General features: G+C 44.5%; 1 protein-coding gene across 1 annotated transcript; it reads left to right on the plus strand.

Moving 5' to 3' along the window:
• The first annotated feature begins 11,499 nt into the window (after positions 1-11,499).
• On the plus strand, positions 11,500-21,920 carry LOC142571537 (uncharacterized). Its single transcript, XM_075679971.1, has 4 exons — positions 11,500-11,892; positions 16,427-16,523; positions 18,345-18,652; positions 21,563-21,920. Exons 2-4 carry the CDS (start codon positions 16,466-16,468, stop codon positions 21,662-21,664), a joined length of 468 nt encoding a protein of 155 aa, XP_075536086.1. The 5' UTR covers positions 11,500-11,892; positions 16,427-16,465; the 3' UTR covers positions 21,665-21,920.
• The last annotated feature ends 1,792 nt before the right edge of the window (positions 21,921-23,712 follow it).

A 23,712-nucleotide genomic window follows, 5' to 3' on the forward strand; every position in this document is an offset into this window, starting at 1 on the left:
TACATCGTCAGGTCATGTGGGCGTTCGGCTGCCCGCAGGGTTTTTTTTTTCAGTCTCCTGCAAGACACAAACCACCGATCTCGGGCGAAAGGCGGTCTGGCGCACATGTAGTCGGTCTAGCCGAAGGGTGGCGCGCACCGCGAATTCCGGCTCTTGAATCTTGATTCCGTCACACCCCGGTGAAGGGGGATCGGGTTAGCAGTCTTCGGGCAGACCCGTACTTCAGAATGCTGCGCAGTGGTTGCTAAACACTAGGTCGCCGGATCAAATCCAGGCAACGGTGGCTGCATTTATTTTATCATGATCAGCCTATGTTTATTTGCACTGCAGAACGAAGAGCTCTCCCTGCAATTTCCAATGAACCCTGTCTTACGCTAGCTGATTCCAACTTGCGCCTCCAAGTTTCCTCATTTCAGCGCCCCACCTAGTTTTCTGCCGTCCTCGACAAGCTTCCTTTCAACTGGCAACTATTCTGTAACTATAACGGTCCACCGGTAATTCGCCCTAAGCATTAGATGGCAGGCCCAGTTCCATTTTTTCTCTTAATGGCAGCTAGACTATCTATCGACTTTCCCCGTTTGCTCTCTGATCCAAACCGCTCTCTTTCTCTCTCTTAACGTTATGCCAAGTATTCTTGGTTCCACCACTCTTTGCGCAGTACTTAGCTTGTTCTCTAGTTTGTTTGTTACCCTTCTTGTTTCTGCTTCATATGTTGGCACCAGTACAATTGCAATGACTATATCCTATTGTTTTCAATAGCAGTGGTAAGCTCCCAGTCACAATTTGGTAATACCTGCCGTATGCACTCAAACCCATTATTATTTTTCTGCAAATTTCCTTCTTATGATCAGGAACCCCGGTGAGTAACTGACCTAGGTAAACGTACTCCTGTACAGACCCCAGAGGCTGACTGGAGATCCTGACTTCTTGTTTCCTTGCCACACTACTGAGCATTATCTTTGTCTTCTGCATATTAATCTTCAACTCCATTCTTACACTTTCTCGGTTAAGGTCCTCAACCAATTATTCTAATTCGTCCCCAGTGTTGCTGACTAGGGCAATGTCATCTGTCAACCGAAGGTTGCTGAGATATTCGCCGCTGATCCTCACTCCTGAGCTTTCCCAGTCTAATAGCTTGAATATTGTCACGTGGTAGTGACGGTGAAGAAAGAAGCAGTACGGTGGAATACAAAACTAGCTTTTATTGGGCGAACCTGTGCCCACAAAACAGGCTACACTTATAGCACAACGATAGCGGCGAACACGGTCGGCGATCGTCGGAAATCTGATCAGCGGGTCAAGTGTGTCGGCTTTTATAGAGCAGTCGTCGAATGTTCCAGACTAATCATTCGGACCCGCGTGCCTTCCACAAAGTTCTACACCATTCGTGTCACGCGATGGAATCAGATAACACAAGGTTCGGCGACAACAGACAGCCGGGTAGAAGCATCGATAACTTTCCAGAAACTTCAGATACATGCAGGTGCGTGCCGCGCTGTGCGATTACATTTCTTAAGCGGCGAAACGTGGTCGCCCGATAAAGATAGGTACACGTGTCAATATTTCCAAGCATGCAGTGAATAGTATTGGAGAGATTGTTTTTCCTTTCCTGACTCCCTTTCTTTATAGGTATCTTGCTACTTTTCTTGTGGAGAACCAAGGTAACTGTGCAATCTTTGTAGGTATTTCCCAAGATATTTATGTATGTCTCATGTACTCCTTGATTATGCAATGCCTCTATGACTGCTACTATTTCTACTGAATCAAGTTCCTTTTAAAATCTATGAAAGTCATATAGAGAGGTTGATTGCTCTCCACAGATTTCTTGATTACCTGGTTCATGACCTGGATGTGATCCATTATAGAATATCTCTTCGTGAATCCAACCAATTCTTTTGGCTGATTGAAGATAAGCGTTGCCTTGATTCTATCGGAAATTACCTTGGTTAAATATTTTATACAATACTGAAAGCAAACTGATTGGCCTATAAGTCTTTATTTCTTTGACGTCTCCATTCTTGCGAATTAGTTTAATGTTGGCATTCTTCTAATTCTCTGGTACCCTTGAAGTCAGGAGGGATTGCGTGTAAAGGGCCGCAAGGTTTTCAAGCATGATGTATCCTCCATCTTTAATTAAATCGACTGTTGTTCCATCTTATCCTGCCACTTTTCCACCAGTCATGCTGCAAGGCGTTTCCAACTTCATCGCTACTCATAGAAGGAGCCTCTGCATCCTGTTCATCACAACGTCGAATGAAGGTAGCGTGGCTGCTCTGGGTACTGTACAGGTAGGTCAGTATAGAATTCTTGTGCTGATTTTACTATGTCATCGAAATTGCTGATGACATTACCCTGGTTAGCTTTCAGTGCATACATCTTGCCTTGTCCTAGGCCAAATTTTCTTCTCACTGATTTCGTACTGCAGCCATCCTTGGATGTTTCTAAATCTTTCCCATGCTATAATTTCGAATATGCGAGGATGATTCAGAAAGCCTTTGCCCCTATGGTTTTAGCCAAATTACAGCTATAAACGCAAAATCAACATACCCATTCCCAGTGGCGGAGCTTTCTTGGACCGGCCGGCCCTTATCTGCCAGTAGGTCCATGGCACGGCGCTGTTGTCAGTTGTTGAAGATGGCGGTTGGGCTTCACACGTCCAATGCGTACTAGCAATGAAGTATGATTCGTTTTCTATGGATCAAGGGACAAACACACACTGAAATCAACAGGAAAATGCAGCTGACGTATGGGGAAAGGTGTCTCGCTTTCAGAAGTGTGAGGCGGTGGCTTTGTGAGTTCGCAAAAGGCCGTGAAGACTTGCATGTGAAGACTTGCACGACAATCCACAGTCAGCCGGACGAATTCTACCACAGGGGCATATCATATTTAGTGCTGTGATGGGACAAATGTCTGAACTGGTGTGGGAACTGTGTGGGAAAAGGATGTAAGGTACGTAGAATAGTACGTATATTTGTAATTACCTGTATATACCTTACTTTGGCTAACTAAAAATAGGAGCAAAGACTTTCTGATTCGCCCTCGTACCTTGCTTTCTTCTTATTGATCACGTTTGACAGTTTAGCTAATTCTATTTGATCTCTTGAATTGAACGCTTTCATGCTTTGTCACTTCTTTATTAAGTACCTTGTTACTTCGGAGAGCTCACCTACTGGTCCCCTTGGTGCCTTACTTCCCATTTCAACTGCTGCATCTTAAATCAGCTTAGTCACGGTTTCATTTATTACCTGCATGTTATCTTCGTCTTCCTGTTCTAAAGCTGCATATTTGTTTGCGAGCACCAGCTTGAATTCATTTGCTTTACTCTTACTGCGTCTAGGTTAGCTTCTTTCTTCTTGACTAATTTTGCTTTTCCTCTCTTCAAACTGAGAGAAATCCTAGACCTCACTAACCTGTGGTCCCTTCCTTTTATCCTACCTAACTTTATCACATCCTTCACTATGCTGAGATCGGCAGAGAGTATGAAATCTATTTGATTTCTTGTTTCTCCACTAGGGCTTTTCCAGGTCCACTTCCTGTTACTGCGCTTGTTGAAGAAGGTATTCATTATTCGCAGCTTATTCCTTTCCACGAGTTCTACCAGAATCTCTTCTCTAGTGTTCCTAGATTCGACACCGAAGTTGCCAATTGCTTGTCTCCCAGCCTGTCTTTCCTCCCCTTTTACACGACCAAAATATACTGAGTTCGCACCTTTCTCATCGCTAATTCAATATCTTCATAATACTGTTCAATTTTTTCATCATTGTTTCTAGAGGTTGGAGCGTAGGCTTGTACTACCTTTATTCTATTCCTCCAATTCATTAAGGCTTCAATAAGGCTTTGGCTGGGGCTAGTTGGTGTGATATCATTCTGTTTACGGCGCTATACTGCTGCACAAAGGGCAAAAAAAACTGACACACATGTGCGCGAACTTTCAATTGTTTTTCATTCGCCAGCGCACGTCAAATATCTACCACGATAGGGTAACTGAAAGTAAATAGAAAATATGAAATGAAATGCGAAAATGAAACTAATCCACATACATATAATTTAACAATGACAAGTATGGTTCGATCTAACATTCTTCTATGAATTTAAAAGCTATTTCTCCCTGCGCCACCGAAGGTGTGCTAATGTGATTTCCAGAGTCATTTTTTAGCATGAAATGCGCTTCCAAGATTTCCCGTGCCTTTTTAGAGCTGCAGTGAGCCAAAGCCTTCGTTTCACTGAAGATAGGCTTGCAGCCGCATCGTGCGCGGTGTTTCGACAAATGACCTCGTGGCTGGAGCATTTCTGTCGTATTCCTGTGCTGTCTTAACGTAATACTAATACATCTGTCTGTCTGCCTTGTGTATGATTTTCCGTGCGTGAGAGAGATCTTGTAGAGAACACTGTCGGCACATTCCAAATACCCGTTTGAGTGATTTATTTCGCCTTTGTTCTGGCTGCTCGTTAGGTGTCGTTATTTACTTTTTTTTTTAAATACGCATTTCACTTTTAAAGAAGCTGAAAAAGAACTTCTGCTCCGTGCCTCTCGCCAGTCTTTTTGAAATGAAATGGTGTGTGAAATATTATGCATATGTAGCATCACAGTTACTGTCGTCTTCGTTACTTAAGCCTCGCAAAACCTTTTGGATGATGGACGTGATAATTGGTAGGACAACCACCTTCGTTAAGCTTCATGACTTACCACTGCATACTATCATCTATGCTATGGTCACGCGATTTTCTGATGGCTTGGTTCATGCTAGATGTGGCTATTGCTCGTTTTGATAACCTAAAATATCCTGAATAGTAAGAGAGCGGACCTTTTTCATTCCTCGTTCTGTACCCCCCACCAAGTGTGAGCTGCACTGAATGTCAATTTCAAGTCTAAGAACTGGAGGCTATCATTATCTGGCATTTCAACTGTATACTCCAGCCCCTGGTGTGCCTTTGTGAACATTTGCAAACTTTGTGTTTCAGTACCTTCTGCGAACTAGCCATATGGAAAACAAATAAGAACATCACTGACGTAACGGAAACGTCGGACAGCTCCAAGGCCGTGTAGCTCTTTCTGCAAGATCCTATCCTCCTTAGCCAGAAATATGAAGCACAGTACTGGAGCTAAACATGACTCCATACAGATCCCGGGTTTCTGTAAAAAGACTTGTCCCTGAAACATAATGAACAGCGATTCAAGGTATAACCTAATAGATTCAAAAAGGAATTAACACTCAATTCACTATTGAATTAAATTGAATTGAATTGAATTTCATTCTCCTTGGTCAAATACACAAGGAAGGAGTAGCCACAAATACTACTGAGATTAGTAGCTTGACGAGGTGGCTGCCCCTTTACACAACAGCAGCAACAGTTATTAAACAATTCTGATACAAATGATTGTTTTTGCACATATGTACGGAAAATGATAGGCAACATAGGCATTTTGCAAAATACAAAGGAAAGCTTCACATTAATGAACAAATACAAGTAAATAGATAAATAAATGCATCATAGTTCACAGGAACTGATTTCGCATTGTTTGTTTTTTGGAGAAGTGTAACATATCCACAGATTTGTTGGCAGGATTATTGAGCGGAGCTGGAAGAGTAAAAGCGATCGATTGTTTCGCATAGTTGTTTTGAGGAGTAGGTATGTACCAAATATTGTGGTGACGCGTAGTGTATACGGCAATATTTTCTCTTAATTCTGAAATCCCGCCATAAAAAGAGTTGTTCTTTTTTGTGGCCGAGCAGTACGTCTGGAGTAAACGATAATTATAAAAATCTTGGACATTTTTAACCTTAAATTGTTTAAAGAGTTGCTGGGTGTGAAAACCATATGGGACGTTTGCAATTATTCTCATAAACTTCTTTTGAATTCGGACCAGTCGGTTTAGATTCGTTTTTGTTGTTGTGCCCCATACTAGGTGGGCGTAGGATAACTAAGAAAAGTCGTAGTTTTATACGTTGGGGAATGATACGTCTACATTTTTTTAGCATACCTGCAGTATTGCACAATATTTTATGAGTTTTGCGGATATGGTCATCCCAAGTTAAAGCCCTTGAAAAATATACGCCCAGCACTTTCATGCATTCTACTATTTCAATCACATTGTGACCGAGTGTAATCAACGGCAAGTTTACAAGCTTATTTTTTGGTCTGAAGAGTATTGCTTTTGTTTTTGCGGTATCAATAAGTAAGGAATTGCACTTCGTCCATTCTAGTAACAGTGGCATTGTTTCATCAGAGATCTTTTGTATATCGTCAGTTGTTTTACCGGTGATTAATAATGTAGTGCCATCAGCATAGCAAATTGATGTTACATGTGGATTTAAGGTAAAGGAGTGTAGGTCGTTAACGTAAACACAAAATAAACGTGGCCCCAATATGCTTCCCTGAGGTACTCCCATCTTTATGCATTTAATATCTGAAGAAGATGTTCCTACTGATACGTATTGCTTACGATGCCTTAAGTAAGAAGCTAGGCGGTCATACGCAATGCCATGTACACCGTATGTCTGCAATTTATCAAGTAGTATTTCTTGCTGTAATGAATCAAAGGCTTTCGATAAATCTACGTATACTGCCAGTGTTAAATTACGGTCTGAAAAGTTTTTCTAAGATTATTTTCTTTTGCTTTAGCAGCGCGGTTTCCGTCGAACAATGCTGACGAAATCCATGCTGAAAATTGTGTAGTAATGATTGCTTAGAAAAATAGTTAGACAATATTATATACAAGAGCTTTTCTATCGCTTTGGAAAAAACGAGTAAAATTGATATGGGTCTATAGTTCTTCGATACGTTTCTGTCACGGCCCTTAAAAATTAAGGTTACTTTCACAATCTGCATGTTTTTCTTTCTGGAAATACACCAGTGGAGAAGATAAGATTAAAAATGTGCGATAATGGACGAGCTATCTCACCCACTACATACTTTAGTGGTCCTAATTGCAGGTGGTCAAGGCGCTTTTGTGCTTCTTAAGGACGACGGGTTTGTGCGACCACCTGTGACATTTATTGCAATTTCTGTAAGACCACACACGTCAGCGAACTCACCGCATTTCCTTCTTTCCTTCCCTCCTCTCTCTCTCCCTGTTATCTTTGTTTCCCCTTCCCCATTCCCCCGGTGTAGGGTAGCCAACCGGACGTTATTCTGGTTAACCTCCCTGCCTTCTACTTATCTCTTTCCCTCCCTCCCTAATTGCAGGTTGTCTAGGTCACAAACGCTACTGTTTTTAAGGTTTATTATTTCGGAAGCCACCTCTTGAGCGTCTGTTGGGTAAAAAAAAAATATGGTGTTTGGGCTTGTGCAAGGTCTTTGTATTCTTTCGTGTTGTTGTGTTGCGTTACTTGTCAATTGGTTAATGAAAGAACATAATCGTTACCGTAACATATTTATTCAATTTTGTTGGATTCATGGTTGCGCCCGAGCACAGTGTTTATTATTTTTCCAGGTGAGGTCGGTACGCTTATTTGCTGGTATTTGTACAGCTTTCAAAGGGTGCCACAGAACACGTGTGTGTGTGTGTGTGTGTGTGTGTGTGTGTGTGTGTGTGTGTGTGTGTGTGTGTGTGTGTGTGTGTGTGTGTGTGTGTGTGTGTGTGTGTGTGTGTGTGTGTGTGTGTGTGTGTGTGTGTGTGTGTGTGTGTGTGCGCGCGTGTGTGTGCGCGCGTGTGTGTGCGCGCGTGTGCGTGCGCGCGTGTGTGTGCGCGCGTGTGCGTGCGCGTGTGTGCGCGTGTGTGCGTGCGTGTGCGTGTGTGCGCGTGTGTGCGCGGGTGCGTGCGCGCGTGTGCGTGCGCGTGTGTGCGCGCGTGTGCGCGCGTGTGTGTGCGTGTGTGCGTGTGTGTGTGTGTGTGTGTGTGTGTGTGTGTGTGTATGTGTGTGTGTGTATGTGTGTGTGTGTGTATGTGTGTGTGTGTGTGCGTGTGTGTGCGCGCGTGTGTGTGCGCGCGTGTGCGTGCGCGTGTGCGTGCGCGTGTGCGTGCGCGTGTGTGCGCGTGTGCGTGCGTGTGCGTGTGTGCGCGTGTGTGTGTGCGTGTGTGTGTGTGTGTGTGTGTGTGTGTGTGTGTGTGTGTGTGTGTGTGTGTGTGTGTGTGTGTGTGTGTGTGTGTGTGTGTGTGTGTGTGTGTGTGTGTGTGTGTGTGTGTGTGTGTGTGTGTGTGTGTGTGTGTGAAGCAAAGAATTGCGTGTCGAAGGCGTTGCCTGTGTAGGTGATGGCTGACGCGCAGGTTTTGTCACGTTACCTGTAGATTTTCATCTTGGTTAGGTGGCGCGATTGTCCGTTTCTGTTTGCTTAGCCCATATAAGTGCGTTTGGGATGTGGCTGCTACGTATGGCTTACATATGTCATATATCATATTATTGTTTTTTTCCTCTTGCACGTATAAATACGTTCTCAGTAATAAAATTTGGTTGGCAGTTGGTGTTCGCGCTCGTCTTTCTCTTCAATGCCCATGGTATATGAACGCTAGAAAAGTTCGGTCATGGAATACCAACTGGCCCAATATCTCACATTGTCCGATAGGAACTAAATGACCTTTCGCAGATGAAGCAGCGGAAAACATTTGCGGACAAGGGAAATAACGGCGGTCACCGAGAATTAAAAGCAGTGGTACTCTTGCGTCAGTACGCCTTGTGTTACTTTACCTGCGAATGGTTTGTACTGCCTGTCCGAATCCGACAGGAGGGCGCTGCAGTTCTTTCTATGTTTTCATCGTGCCCTTTTACTGATGTATGTCCGAAGTTTATCGCTTCTAAAAATCAGAACATAATCTGCGCGATCTAGAAATATTGGTCTTTGATAACGCATTCTAAATCGTCATTTTCGAGCAAATAAGGCAGCAATTAAAGCTACCTAAGAAAGGGGTAGAAAGGACGGGGTCGACACTTAATACAACAGTTAGCTCAACTAGTACACCAGCACACGCTACATTTGGAGGGTATAAATTTTTTCCCAATATCTCCCAATTGTCGTTTCGGCCGCATTGATTACATTTTCCTCTACTAAGAATGTGAGCACAAATATAAATTTAATGCGATAGTGTGCAATCATTGCATTCTACCGGTACCAACATATGAGGCAGCAACTTGGAGGTTAGCAGAGAAGCTTGAGAAGAAGCTAAGGATCACGCAACGAGCGATGGAGAGAAAAATAATACGCGCGACGTTATTACACAAGAAGACAGCCGTGTGAATTAGAGAGCAAACCTGGGTAGCCGATAATGTAGTTAAGAGGAATAAATGGACTTGCGAAGGTTTATTATTATTATTATTATTATTATTATTATTATTATTATTATTATTATTATTATTATTATTATTATTATTATTATTATTATTATTATTATTATTATTATTATTATTATTATTATTATTATTATTATTATTCCTTAAGCAAACAAAATGTTCACTTCTGTGTTCTTCCTGGATTCAGTGTCTGTGGCCTTCGTTTGTGTTTCCGCAGTCACTCGTCAGAAGAAGTAAATTATTAATAAGTTGAGACGTCCTCTCCTACTTCTAACACTCCTACCCCCTTATACCAGTGTATCATTTCGTGCATGATGACGGTCGCAGGAAGAGTCGGTCGTCACTCGATGCACCTAGACTGCGCAAGTGTTTTCACATGCACACGATTAAAGAGTCCTGGACAGTACCCAAGATTTCATTTGAACGAAAAAACCAGTCAAAACACAAAGGACAAGATGGGAGGTTCACACCACAACGACTGGTCTATCAACTGAAGTTTATTAGTATCGGTGTAGTCCCAGCAAGGCCAGCAGAGCATGCGCAACTGCATCATCGCTAATCACATAGCATGAAAAGACAGAAAACGCTTCTATCGTGACCGACTTAGAAATTCAAATTCTTTTTCAAGTAAGCGCACCGAGGTTGTACTAACGCAGTCATCACCTAATAAACTGATGTAGTACGCTTCCAAGATTTCTCGCTCTTCTTTGCCCTTGCCCCTACCAAGAATCGTCACATTGCTAAACAAAGGATAACAACCACACTCATTGCAATGGCGAGGCAAGTTTGCGCTGTTATCTGACCCCAGGGAGGAGTGGTGCTCACGCAGGCGGTCATTAATACATCGACCGGTTTGGCCTATGTAAAATCTTTCGCACGTAAGAGGGAACTTATAGACAACCCCTGCAGCACATGCCGTAAAACGGTTTTCATGCTGCGTTGTGCAAACGTGGTTCCTTGCCCTGCCTCGAGAAATGCGCGAGCACAGACCCGAAAGCTTACAAGGGGCAGAAAACACAACACTTACTCCCTGCTTGGCGGCAACCTTCTTGATATTGTGGCTCACTTTATGCACATACGGCATGACTTCAAGTTTCCTACGTTCAGTTGCCCCACCATCTACCAGCTTCGTACGTTCCTTCTTTAGCCTCTGAAGCAGCGATTCAGCCACCGCTTTCAAAAGAGGCGGAGGGAACCCAGCGGCCTCTAAACGTTGGGATTGTGCGTCAAAGCTACTTTTAATGGCGTGGTGACAGCTTCTTTCAAGTGCATTGCGGAAACAATTGATTGCAATCCCTCTTTTTACAATCTTCGAATGTGCAGATCCAAATGGTAAAAGAGCTTTCTTGCCCCTAGGTAAAAACATCCAGCACAAATGCCCGTCATCAAGGAATGTTAGTTGCAGTTCTAGGAACCTGATGGAATGATTGCTAGGAAGTTCATGAGTGAAATTAAGAGTGCGTGAAGAAGCTTTAAAAGCAGTCAATACATCGTCTACTGCTGCGGGCAGAGTGTCATTTGGTAAAAGCTCTAAAAGTACTAAAAAATCGTCCACATACCTAAAAACTTTGCATACATGCTTGTTTAGAAGGAAGCCTTGAAGTTTCCTTCTAAATTTACATAGGCCAAACCGGTCGATGTATTAATGACCGCCTGCGTGAGCACCACTCCTCCCTGGGGTCAGATAACAGTGCAAACTTGCCTCGCCATTGCTATGAGTGTGGTTGCTATCCTTTGTTTAGCAATGTGACGATTCTTGGTAGGGGCAAGGGCAAAGAAGAGCGAGAAATCTTGGAAGCGTACTACATCAGTTTATTAGGTGATGACTGCGTTAGTACAACCTCGGTGCGCTTACTTGAAAAAGAATTTGAATTTCTAAGTCGGTCACGATAGAAGCGTTTTTTGTCTTTTCATGCTATGTGATTAGCGATGATGCAGTTGCGCATGCTCTGCTGGCCTTGCTGGGACTACACCGATACTAATAAACTTCAGTTGATAGACCAGTCGTTGTGGTGTGAACCTCTCATCTTGTCCTTTGTGTTTTTGACTGGTTTTTTCGTTCAAGTATGTACCAACTGGCCCAGATTTCAACCCTTCTCCCAAGATTTCAATCATCTCTATGAGACCTCGTGAAGATAATGCCCTCGCGTTCGCACGAATTAGACGCCGCCACAACGTCCACAGGCCACAGCTCTTTTCCCACAAAAGATAGCGGCCTGTTGCGCGACGATAACGTCGCACGTCGCCCTGGTTGTCGCCACCGCCTGCGTGCAAACGTGAGGGCGGCGCCTTGCAAGGGCGGCCTTGCCGTCTCTCTCGCAACGCCCGCTGTTGCGCGCTACGTGCCCCCAACGACTTGTCGATATGCGATCCGCAAAGTGAAGCAAGGGTCCAGCAGCGATAAGACAGCCACCGCAACACGTTGTTCCGTCCCATCCCAGCCCTGTGCCGATTGCGGCTGGCGTCTGTCATCCCACGCCGCAAACGCAACCGCTCACATCGTCGCTCTGCAGATGAACACTTCAGTAATTGCCGGCATAAGTGCAAGCAACTGTGCAACGGCTGAAGGCCACTAGTGAACTGGTGTGCCGACAGATTGACGACCGCAGCGATCGGCGCGTCTCCGAAGAACCGGCGGAATCACCCTGTTCGCTTCCAAAGTGAGGTATGTAAATACACGCGCCAGCAAGGCTCAATGTTTCCGCTTGCTTGGGCCTGGTGGCCTGAAAAGGGGTGCCGTGTTTTTGTTTCCTCCACAGTCTGGCGCTAACACTTGTCTTATACAACGTCGCACTTCATAAACTGGCCTACACACTCTCGCTCTCCAACTCTTCATCTCAACGTATTCTTCGTATAGGAAACGGCCGTTAGGTGAAAATAGTGTGGATGGTCGAGGTATTCGTTGAAAAATATTTGCCTTTACTTCTGAATGCCTTGAAACCCTGACAGCACTCTAGAATTCACTGATGCTGATCTCGCAAACCGCGACCCTGTCATAGCGTCGGCTGCTGTAGCTTCTGGCTTTACCCACAGCTGCGTAGAAGGGGCAACAGCCTATTGTTCCCCGTACCGTGAAACATTAGCAGCGCTTCAGTAAAAATACGGTAACAATTCAAGTTAACAATACCTCCATATTCGTTCCTGTATTTAGGTTTACGTAAATGAGAGGCGCACTGAATCACGTGAATGTATTTCAGTGAATACTCGGGCACGGCAATATTCCTGGTAATACTGCAGCGGACGCAACTGCGAATCGCGCGCACAATTAATTACGCAGAGACGATCAATCGTCCTCTTTTGCGTAGTGAAGTCCGTCTGCTCCTGAGGCAGATTTCCTGTCATCTCAGCGAGACTACCTGGTTTGATGAGCAATCTAAGACCTCGGAGTTGTACTTTGTAGACCCATGTACAAACCTATCAATTCCGGAAAACCTAAGGGAAACCAGAAAATTTGAAGCATTGGTGCACCGCCTGTGGCTTGGTACTGCATTTACGAGACACTTCTTACACAAGATAAAACGTGCCTCTAGTCCCCAGTGTTCTTGTGGCCATCCAGACGAAAATGTGTATCATCTCCTCCTCGAGTGCACTAAATACGATTCACAACTAAAGGTATTGCAAACAAATTTGTTGCTTTTAAAGAGAAGACAATTCACTCTGAAAAAGATACTTGGTCCATGCATAGCCAACTGCGGGCCTTCAGAAAAGAGCACTTCTTGCTTTGAAGCAGCCTTTCGAGGACGCCAACATTTTGAGGAAATATTAAGTCTCAGTTGATCCTAATAAGTTTTTGAGTGGTATAATTGCTCTAGGTTAGAAATTGATTTATGTGGTGATCGTAATTTTTACGCAATGTGTAATTGTGTTCTGTGCTTGCCGTGTTACATTACATGTGTGTTTTGTCTATTCAATATATCGGTCTTTATATATGCGAATGTGTACGGAACTCATGCACAAAACTTTGCGATTCATGTACTGTTAGTCTGTATAGTTTTTATTCATCTCGTGTTTACTGAGTGCCATATTTTGTGACATCATTCTCCCTTTTTGCGCATAATTGTTTACTTGTCTAAGTGACAAGGAGTAGCCGGTGCCGCCATAAAGGCGCCAACCTCTCCTAATATTAATTTCAATAAAAAAATGTGCCAGTGAAGGCGCCCGGCCGATTTCAACAATGGTGACATATACCGCTGTTGACACCATTTGAGCCCACTGGGATTGCCGCCACGTGTAATTCCTGCGGCTTAAAATATAGTTAATTTCAAGAAACCATGGTTGACGGTAAAGTCCGAAGGTACTCGTCTCCGTTAGAAGAAACACATCAGACGTGCATCACCTTGCCGAATGGCGACCCTATTTCAAACAAAGCTGTTCCTTTAGAGCACGTGTATTATACCCTGTCACATGCGGCGATTGACCCGCGTGGCCGGGCTATAAGCAGTCGTTTTCCGACTCCCGTAAATGGCCCACATACTTGAAGTTTTACCCGCGCGTAACCCACAACACGTTCCCCATTCCCTGCGAATTTAGACTCGGTGCCATATTTGCATCTCCTGCGACATCTGAAAAAAAAAACGAAACATGAGCATAACGACTACATAACCCTTTTGGGCGCTCCTGTTAGTAAGTTGCGCCAAAGGCGATAATAATTAGCACGCACACTTTTTGCGCGCCCATCACCAGTGCATGCGACTCATATCCAGCTCAGTGGCATTGGTACCACATTCTGTGCTCCCAGAACAACCGGCAAACGTAATTCTACGTGCTGCACATGCACAAGTAATAAGTTACTGCAAATGTTATTTATTTGTTTGTTTGTTTGTTTTTGCGGAAACGGGCGGGGGGGGGGGGGCTTTCATGGGGAATGGTCCCCTCCTGCCAACTGCCGGAGCTCAGCCGTTTCAGCGACGGCGCAGCGTAGCGATGTGCTGATACTATACAGGGTGTACCAACTATCATGTGCAAAAGTTTTAAAATATGCAAATACCACGTAGCTGGACAGAACCAAGCTAATTTTGGTTGCCGTCGCTTGGAGATGCTCAGATTAGTTCTTGCAGTCCGCCTAATTACTTCATTAGTCTTAATTAATTAATAAACTCAAATATCTTAATTAAATGAGAAGTGTAAAGAAAAGATCGTAGAGCGACAGGAAAAACTCCCGATACAGCTTTCTGTTGCTCAATACGTGCTACATAAAAGCGTTTTTACGAGCGTGAAAGAAGCCCCCCGAATACACGCAAATACCCGCCGTGGTTGCTCAGTGGCTATGGTGTTAGGCTGCTGAGCACGAGGTCGCGGGATCGAATCCAGGCCATGGCGGCCGCATTTCGATGGGGGCGAAATGCGAAAATGCCCGTGTATTTAGATGCACGTTAAAGAACCCCAGGTGGTCAAGATTTCCGGAGTCCTCCGCTACGGCGTGCCTCATAATCAGAAAGTGGTTTTGGCACGTAAAACCCCATTATTTATTTTTTTTAATACACGCACAGTGCCTCGAGCGGCTAGAGTGACTCTAATGTAGCACGTATTGCTCAACAGAAAGCCGTATCGGGAGTTTTTCACGTTGCTCTACAATTTTGTCGTTGGCAGTTTTCAGGTAATTATATTATCTAAGAAGTTTATTAAATAATTGAGACTAATTATTTAATTCGTCTGAATGCATAACGTAATCTGAGCATCTCCAAGCGACGGAAGACTACATTAGCTTGCTTCTGTCTAGATATGTAGTATTTAGATATTTTTTTTATATCTTGGCGCATGATAGTTGGAACACACTGTATATACACGTCGGCGGAGATCTTTCGCTGTGCTAAAAAGCAATATCTGTCGCTAAAGAAGCATGAACTAAAAGAACGATGCTGAATATGTGCCCTAGACCGGTCGCATATACGTGTTGCACTGCATGGTAGAGAAGAAGGTTGTACAAGAATTAAAAACAGGGATGGTTACGCTTCAACTTTTCTGTTCTTTTTATTATTATTTATAAATGTATTTAAGAAGGGACTCGCGCCTCTTCTCCTACATATGGGCTGTGTTCATAACGGTCCTAACAGAAATAACGCCTAGAAAAATTTTTGAAACACGCAGGGACATTTGCGCACACAAATCTCGCGTAGGCGATGCATAAATTTTCACACATTATAGATCTTTATTGTGCTGTCTGGCTCTGCACCATGCAGCGGCATATTCGTGTTAGCGACCAACTCAGCCATATACGCCTGCTCCACCGATCGGTGCAAAAAATGCGCACACATTCACCGAAATAGCCAAAAAATACGTCAGCAGTTGATGTGTGAGAGGCGAACAGTATTCGTTGGCACAGTATTGCAGGTGTTTGCTTAAAGGTTGCACACAATTGCAACTACTTCCTTTTCTTTTTTTTTTTCACGTGAGACATCTCGATTTATCGTTTGTGACACAAATGGCTATTCCGCCTCTCCAAGTGAATTACTAGAACAGAGGGAAATTGCACAAGAAATGGAAATACTCGCTTCTTTCTCCGCGAACATTCGTGTTTGGCAGCCTCGTCGGTTTTCAGCCTCATCCACAGCGATATCTTTTGTACACGCAACCTTTCATCCTGGTGAAACGCCGTGCGCTAGTTTTGCTAAATGGTAAATGACGAAGGCTTAATAATTAACTTCTATTTATTCACTCTAAGGCACATATAGCACTTTAGATATTCAAGTATCTAAGTCGTTTCTGTCGAGCATAATTGACGCTATTAGTACTGTTCTCGATTTACCCGTGCCGGAAATGTGCTGTGAAATACAATGGTGGACCAGCTTTGTGGTGCAATGCGCGGTAGAGTAAATGTCGGGAAACTGTCGAACGAAGCTCGTTGAAACTATTAACTGTAGCGCTGCTGCTTGCTAAACGCGGCTTCCACAAGCGCGCATTGATCGATCTTAAAATAGGGCTAGAAAGTAGTCCGCTTGCTGGCATGAGAAGTGTAGATTGATGGCGCGGTCGAAAGGCAGCTGTGTCTTGCTCTTTTGGCCAGATAATGACAGTCAATGCAAAGCATTCTCAAAGCAATGCCTTAGAAAAGACGCAGTGCCCACTGTGAATACGTACTACTTATTCCGCAGTAACTCCCTAGCACTATAATATCTGCACGAGATAATACTTGTGCTTATTGAGAAATTATTGTATAATAGTTTCAACTGGTAATAACCTTGGACTTTTGCTTCCTGCAGAGAATAGTACCGAAGTGCTCCTGAGTGCTGAAAACCAAGATGAAGCCACATCACCTCGTCGTGTTGGTGGGAATTCTCTGTACGACAAATATAATATGTGAGTACGTCCAAATTTGGCACATTTTGCACCTAAAAGCACTTCATTTAGCAACTGTAGTTTGGGGTAGACATGAGAACATAGAGTTGCGTAAAATATGCATAAAACCGTGAATGAGTGCCTCTGGTTCGCCATACCGAAGCTGGAATACAACAAAGGAAAGAAACACTAAAAGTGGCATGCGGCAGCTGTTGTGGAACCTCCCGATGGATGCCGTATGGCACGCACCAAACTCGTTGGCCGCCTAAGGAGTCACCACATAACATGTAGCAACGTGGAGCACCCTCGAGGATCACTACGCCATCCAAGAGAAGATTCGCTCTAGCTTATTTCATTTGTCAGAGGTGCTGACCTCATACAACTGGCAATGAGACAGTCGGGTCAAGCTAGCTGACCTCATGTATCCGTGGTCTAGGACATGCATGTGAGAAAACATCATCAACAAGGAGCACTGACATCCAGTTTGGTAATTGATCAAAAACAAATAAATTTTGTAACCGAAATATTATCTACCCCAATCTCTCGAATCAACAGATTTACGATAGAACAGAAAAAAAAATCATGACTTACCTCAACCACACTAGAATTCTTTGTCCATCGAATGTGTAAGGAATATTTTCGTTGGCGTTATGCAGGCGGCGCTTCTTTTCTATCTCGGCTCCCACTTACCAGCACAGTGTCACAAAACAAAGCAGTTCCATCGGCTCTGCTCATGTGTATTTTTTTTTGTTTTTTTTTTAACCGATAGCTTTGTCCCAGTTTTCGGCTGTTGATGTTCAGGCCTCGGAGCGGCTAGCTATAAGCTGGCAGCCAGCGTGATCACGGACACCATTCGCAGCATATTAGCAACAGGGCCTTGAACAAATAAGAAAAGACAAGAACCAACTTCATGCCGTTGTCGTCGTTAATTCATCGCCATTCTGTTGTCCTTGTGCGTCGTCGTAATTTCGCCATCAACGCTGTCTTATCGTTGTCATCACACACGCTTGCAATATACAGATGTTCGAAGCTTCCATAAAGTCGACGGTGGCGCACAGAGCCTCTCAGCACACACAGCCTTTATATCAATTTACTGTTTTCATATTCCGCCGTGGCGCCCTCCCTGTTTTGTCCAGAACTCCGCCTTAAAGGTGCACCTATTACGACCATCAAATAGAAACGCAGTATTTCGACTCACTAAGGGTTCGCTTCCACAGCCACAAAAAGAATAGGGCCTAAAGGATTGAAAACGAAATTTGTCGTCACTACTCCGAAGCACGTAAGAACGGCTAAAGATGTCGCCAAAGGCAAGCGTACGTTTGATGCGTGCCTAAGCAGCAGAGAGTGCGTGCGTAGCTAACCACGAAGCGTGGTAGAGCGCTTTCTCTATGCTTAGTACGCAATGACTCGCACTAAGGCCAGAGAAAGCTTAGCTTCAAGAACCGAGTTTAATGAGTGTGACAGGTTCTCGCCCGCTTTCCTTGTCCGCCAGACTACCTTGTTCGCTGTCTCGGAGTGCTAACGAGCCTTCGGCCTTCATCATCATCATCAGCAGCAGCAGCAGCCTGGTTACGCCCACTGCAGGGCAAAGGCCTCTCCCATACTTCTCCAACAACCCCGGTCATGTACTAATTGTGGCCATGTCGTCCCTGCAAACTTCTTAATCTCATCCGCCCACCTAACTTTCTGCCGCCCCCTCCTACGCTTCCCTTCCCTTGGAATCCAGTCTGTAACCCTTAATGATCATCGGTTATCTTCCCTCCTCATTACATGTCCTGCCCTCATTACATGTCCTGCCCTTCGGCCTTACGCGCTGCTAAAGCAGCCTTAATGCGACCGCAGGCGAGCCTCAGGCCGCACCGTACAGCGGTCAGCCTTCGCCACTGCTGGGTGACTCGCAGCAGAGCCCATCGATGCGCGAACTGTCCAAAGCGCACGCCGAGCAACTGGCCCGCGCCGAGGAGTCGATCGCCGAGCTAGTGCGCCAGCTCAAGGCGCTGTCGCCTGACGACGCCCGCAGAGAGCCGCTGGCCGCCCAGCTGCGGCAGCAGCAGCAGGCGCTCAGGAACACACGCGACAAGTTCCGCGACCAGCTGCTCTGCGTGCTCAAACACGAAGCCGCCAACAATGGCACCCTCGCCGATGACAAGGTAAGTCCGCTTTCGGTGCAGTGTTTCGCGTCTGCCGACCGGTTGAATTTACTTCTACAGCTAGTGAGGCAGACATCGTGCAAGAACATTTACCTGCGTACAGTTACCTGCTTTTGTTATCCTAAGGACACTAAACAAAAATTTTCAGGATTGCCGCTTTGTTTTAGCATAAATCTCGCAGAATGACAGCGGCCCAATTGCTTTTTTACTTGGTTCACAACTTTCTTGGTTGTTTGACTAGCTTGTCTATAGACTTTACCTGCTGACGATGGTGAAACCACACCTGGTCTCTGTGGCAATTCGCTGCTACAACTTCCATGGTGATGCCTACATGCAGCGCTGATTTCCTGTCCATTTCTTTCTCTTTTTTTCTTATTGGTCGGATGTCGCTGGGATACTCTACCAAGAAAAAAGCAGCGACAATTTGTTAACAAGTTTAATAGAATAAGTTTGTTAGAATAAGAATAAGATAATAAGTTTGTAAGAATAAATACACAGGTCAATTAACGCTGCACTCTGCACTGAAAATTCTCATTCCTCTGCTGCCTGCAACCGCTGCATGTGTTGCAGCATAGTACCGGCCCTCTACCGTGTACCGTTATAGAGCAACAAACCTCATTTTCTGTTATGGTTATCATCCGTGTCTCTCTCTTGCCTAGCAATAGTGTTAACACTGAAAAATCTCTCGATGCTATGGTTTATTTGTTTTTCTTTCTTATTTTTTTACGCTGATAGTTGTTATGGGTATTTTGCGAACAGCGCGTTATCGTAGGCAGCACACAATAAAAATACGACGAGGATAGGCACTGTTATGAGCCCACAGCCGTGTTTTGATGACCGCCAACGGTGTCCACCGCTATAATCCGTCACTGCTTTGTGAGGACTTCATAGAAAAATAAGTCTCTGCGTCCCGCGACGATTCCAACTATCGACCGACACACCGTTGCCAGTCAAATATATTGCCTCCCAGCCACAGCGCTTAGACAAAACTGTATACATGTATTGTCGATAACTTGTTAAAAGTACTGGCTAACGAGGCACGCTCTGCACTTTATCACTAAGCAAGCGCCGACAACAAATAATGTAAATGATACCAGCTCTGCAAAAAGCGAATGACAAGATAGAAAATCCGGGAAAATACGCGTCCTTCCACTTCTACACCACTAGGGAGCGCCACTTGAATCAACGACAAAACGAAGACGACATGAGCACGAGTCATTGAATGATATAGTTTTATTCTCTTCTTTTTTTAGAAGAAGAAACGTTTTCAAACAACAACTGTTCTCATTCTTCTCAAAAATATATTGTTCATGTTCATCTGTGTATGTTTACTGCAACCGATAATGCAGGACAACAGCGCAAGACTTAATGCGCATAACATTGAGTCAGCTAGTGGGTATCCTATCACTTGGCATTGTGAGCGAAACTGCAACATTTTTTGCGTGCGCAGACTAACTATATATGTGTAAGGGCACCCTAGAAATTTGTTTCACGATAACAGCAAACAGCGCGCTTATTGCGACACTTAGGACACTTGAAACTCGTTCGACCCTCGAATTTGTCCTCGATGTAGGCGAGAGGCAACACTAAGGCTGGTAAGAAAGTGTGAAACTGATGGCCATTGCATGTGTTCGTTTTAACTGCATCTTCCTAACTTCGAGCGTTCCAGTGCGTCCTGCCGAAACTTTAGAAGCCGATCTGTCATCACAAGTTTGCTATGTAATTATCGGTGGCCTAACTTATCCTGAGAACGCCATCATGCGACTGTTTTACAGCGAAACTGTATACATCTACCCCAATGCATCTGCCGTGTCCATGGGCAAATGGATCACTCAGTTGGTGCTTGGAGAGTTTGGTTTGAGGTGCCACACCACTCCAAATCACTCACTACTCAACAGCGTTTGCGCGTGGATTTAACATTGGCCGAGATTCTGTCTAAGGTTGTAACCGAACTAATCAGTGTATCTTACAGTAATCACAAAGCTATCATGACTACCATTACCAAATGATGAAAATAAATACATCCATCCTTGTCTAATCCTTGGTGAAGTGCCACAGCTTCGATGGTCATTCTTCTTCACAGAGTGGAATGGCTCATTTCTTTAGCATTTTCTAAAGAACAATTAACAACATGAAATTCATTTTCCCAGTAGCAAACGCCACTGTCCGAGTATTACCTAAATTTAGAGGCGAACATGCATTCCATATTCGCACTTTATTCCAAGCGCACCATATCCGGCTACAAACGGAGTTCGGAGTTATATACCCAAACCCCTAGGCAAGAAATCTGCAATCTGGACGCAGAGCACGACTGAACGTGCTTGTATGAGAAACCATACAAGTGCCTTCGCAGCGAATGTCATGGCCAGTTTAAGAAAAAGCCTTTACTTACCCATGACACAAATGAAAGACCAGATTTTGCAGCTCTACTTTGTTTTGTGGTAAATTTGGGCAGACGCAAATTGCCACATCAGTAAGTAGCAGTCAGCAGAGTAGTATGAACCCCTGTTAAAGAGAACACTGCAATATGTGCTTCTCGCTTTGCGGGCGCGTAAGCTGCAAGCTCCGTCTCAAGCTGTGCATGGGAATGCACTGGAGAGGCTTGCGGAAAAGTGCCGGCGCCGCCAAACACAAATCGTCTGCTGCGAAGTCAGGCGATTCCACACTTGCGAGAGGAGAATCGTTCGCACGTGCTCTGCGCCAATTAAATTAGTGTAGAGCACGTCTTAACAGTGGGCCGCACCGTATGCTTGCCTGCTCCGCATACATGATGAGAATACTGCTGCAACGAGAAACCCCGGGCACTCGGTTGTTCCTTACTCAAGTGACCGCATACGTGCGTGGCTCTGTGAAACACTGCAGAAGGCAGCTGTGATAAGAAGTAACGTTATCCCGTTGTTTCTCTTCCAGGAGACTCAAGATGCTGTGCTGCTGCAATGCACTGGAGCCGTTTCACTGACTGCAGGAGTCGATGCTTCTCAAGCGCAAGCCAACGTGACCGCGAGACGATGACTATCGGCAATGTAGCACTAGTAGAAGTGAATCGTGCTACAGGACTGTTTTTCGACAGCACCGAGGAGCATGCATATTTAAATGACAATTAGTGACGGCAAGCGTGCGGCAGATGTTTCCTTGCGAGGAGTGGCCAACTGTATCAAAACAGGCCATGGCTGCTCCGGAATCAGAGCGGGGAAAAGAAGAATGAGATCGGTGGGGCTTAAATTCAATAAAAAAAGCCTCCATTTAATAAAAATAGTCTTTTTAAAGTTACTTACAGCGGCAACTTTTCCAGCGCTTCAGCATGCGCCTCTAAAGCCGGTCTGGCATCTGGCCCTTCACAACAAAAGATTGCTGAAGCTTTCTATCTTGTCCCTCGTTTCCTTGTGTTATGTCTCAAGGTGACCAACGTTAAATTCGATTTTACAATTGAAACGCTGCGACACACGGCCGCTGCCATCAAACGAGTTAGAAAGAAAATTGCAGCAGTTGCTAAAGCAATGAATCCAGGGGGCAGATGAAATTATTTCCCTTTATTACTTTCCCAAGCTAAGTTACAGCGAGCCTGAGTACGAGAGCTACAGATTTAAAAGAATGAGAGGCTAGTCAACAATACGAAAGTTCTCACATTCTTCATTCTAAAAGTGTATGGTCGTGATCCCATGATCGATTTCCTTGGCCGATTTCTATGGAGCGCGAACAGTCGTGGTACTAGCGCATGGTTATCGCATGTTTAAAAGGAATTCGAACAAGCACCAATAAAAAGAAGACAAAAATATGACGGGGACGAGGGAGGGCACCAGCGGTATTGGCGTAGAGGCTCTGGTGTTGCGCTGCTAAGCCTGAGTACGCGGGATAAAATTCGACTACGGTGGTCTCGTTTCCATGAAGACGAAATGCAAAAACACCTGCGTACCCTGTTTTGGGTGCACGGTAAAAAACCCCACGAGGTCAAAATTAATCCAGAGTCTCGCGCTACGGCGTGCCTCATAATCAGATCAGGGTTTTGGCACGTAAAAAAGCAGAATGTTATTGAATTTTCGGAAGAGGACACTGGACCGAGTGCTGTGTCGTCGCCGTCAAATTTCGTGCTCGTTTCTACTATAAAAATGTACCGACTCGCCTAATTAACAACGCGCATTACTAAGAGACGATATCACAAATGCTTCTTTCTTTCTTTTTTTTTTTCATCTACCGTTCCGACTAACCAGTTGCAACTACTCCCGCCGCGTTGATGCCAAATGGTCAAAGCGTGTTCCGAGGGGAAAATCTAGCTGACAAAAACACGCTGAGTAATCAGCTGGCACCCCTCGCATGGAAGCGCCCCGGTTTTCACTCTCACGTAACGTTCATCTTTAAGCGGCAGGGGATGTATGCGAGAGACAGCGAGGAACAGTGTTGCGACCCCCGTTTTGTATTCCTGTTTACTTTAGACGCACTATCCACGTCTTTAGGCTCCCCTATCTTCATGATCGGCCCACATTTCGAGGTGGGATAGCTAGATGCCTATATAATCGTTAAAAAAACTGTTTTGACAGTGCCGGGAATGCTACTCGAATTTTAAAATCTAGAATACGCTCTCTGATGCTTGCAAGACCTTTTCTCGCGCTGCTAGATTATTATTATTATTATTATTATTATTATTATTATTATTATTATTATTATTATTATTATTATTATTATTATTATTATTATTATTTGTTTTGAAAACATATATACACTAGACAGGAAAGGGAAAGCGAGGAGGAGCAGGCTGGCAACTGCCACCGGAAGGGGCATAACACCTGCCTACTCTTCAGAAAGGAGGAGGAGGCAGAAGCATAGAGAAGGAAGATAGAAAGAAGAGAGGGAAAGAGGAAAGAAAGAGTAAGATGACAATTCAAAGAATAAAGTAGACAGACACAATAGAGAGAGAGAGAGAGAAACGATGCATAGAAAGGCAGGGAGGTTAACCATAGGTAGTCCCGGTTGGCTACCCTGCACAGGGCGAAGGGTTAAGGGGGATAAAAAGAGAAAGAGAATGCAAGTGGAAGAGAAAGAGAGACGAGCACGAACAAACCGCC

The sequence above is a fragment of the Dermacentor variabilis genome, chromosome 2, assembly GCF_050947875.1.
Source record: "Dermacentor variabilis isolate Ectoservices chromosome 2, ASM5094787v1, whole genome shotgun sequence".
Classification (NCBI taxonomy): Eukaryota; Metazoa; Arthropoda; class Arachnida; order Ixodida; family Ixodidae; genus Dermacentor; species Dermacentor variabilis.

Excerpts from the sequence above, each read along its gene's own strand:
- LOC142571537 (XM_075679971.1), top strand. The coding sequence starts at position 16,466 with ATGAAGCCACATCACCTCGTCGTGTTGGTGGGAATTCTCTGTACGACA. Across the intron at positions 16,524-18,344 it reads CTGTACGACAAATATAATAT|GCGAGCCTCAGGCCGCACCG; the intron begins GTGAGTACGTCC and ends ATGCGACCGCAG. Across the intron at positions 18,653-21,562 it reads GCACCCTCGCCGATGACAAG|GAGACTCAAGATGCTGTGCT; the intron begins GTAAGTCCGCTT and ends TTTCTCTTCCAG.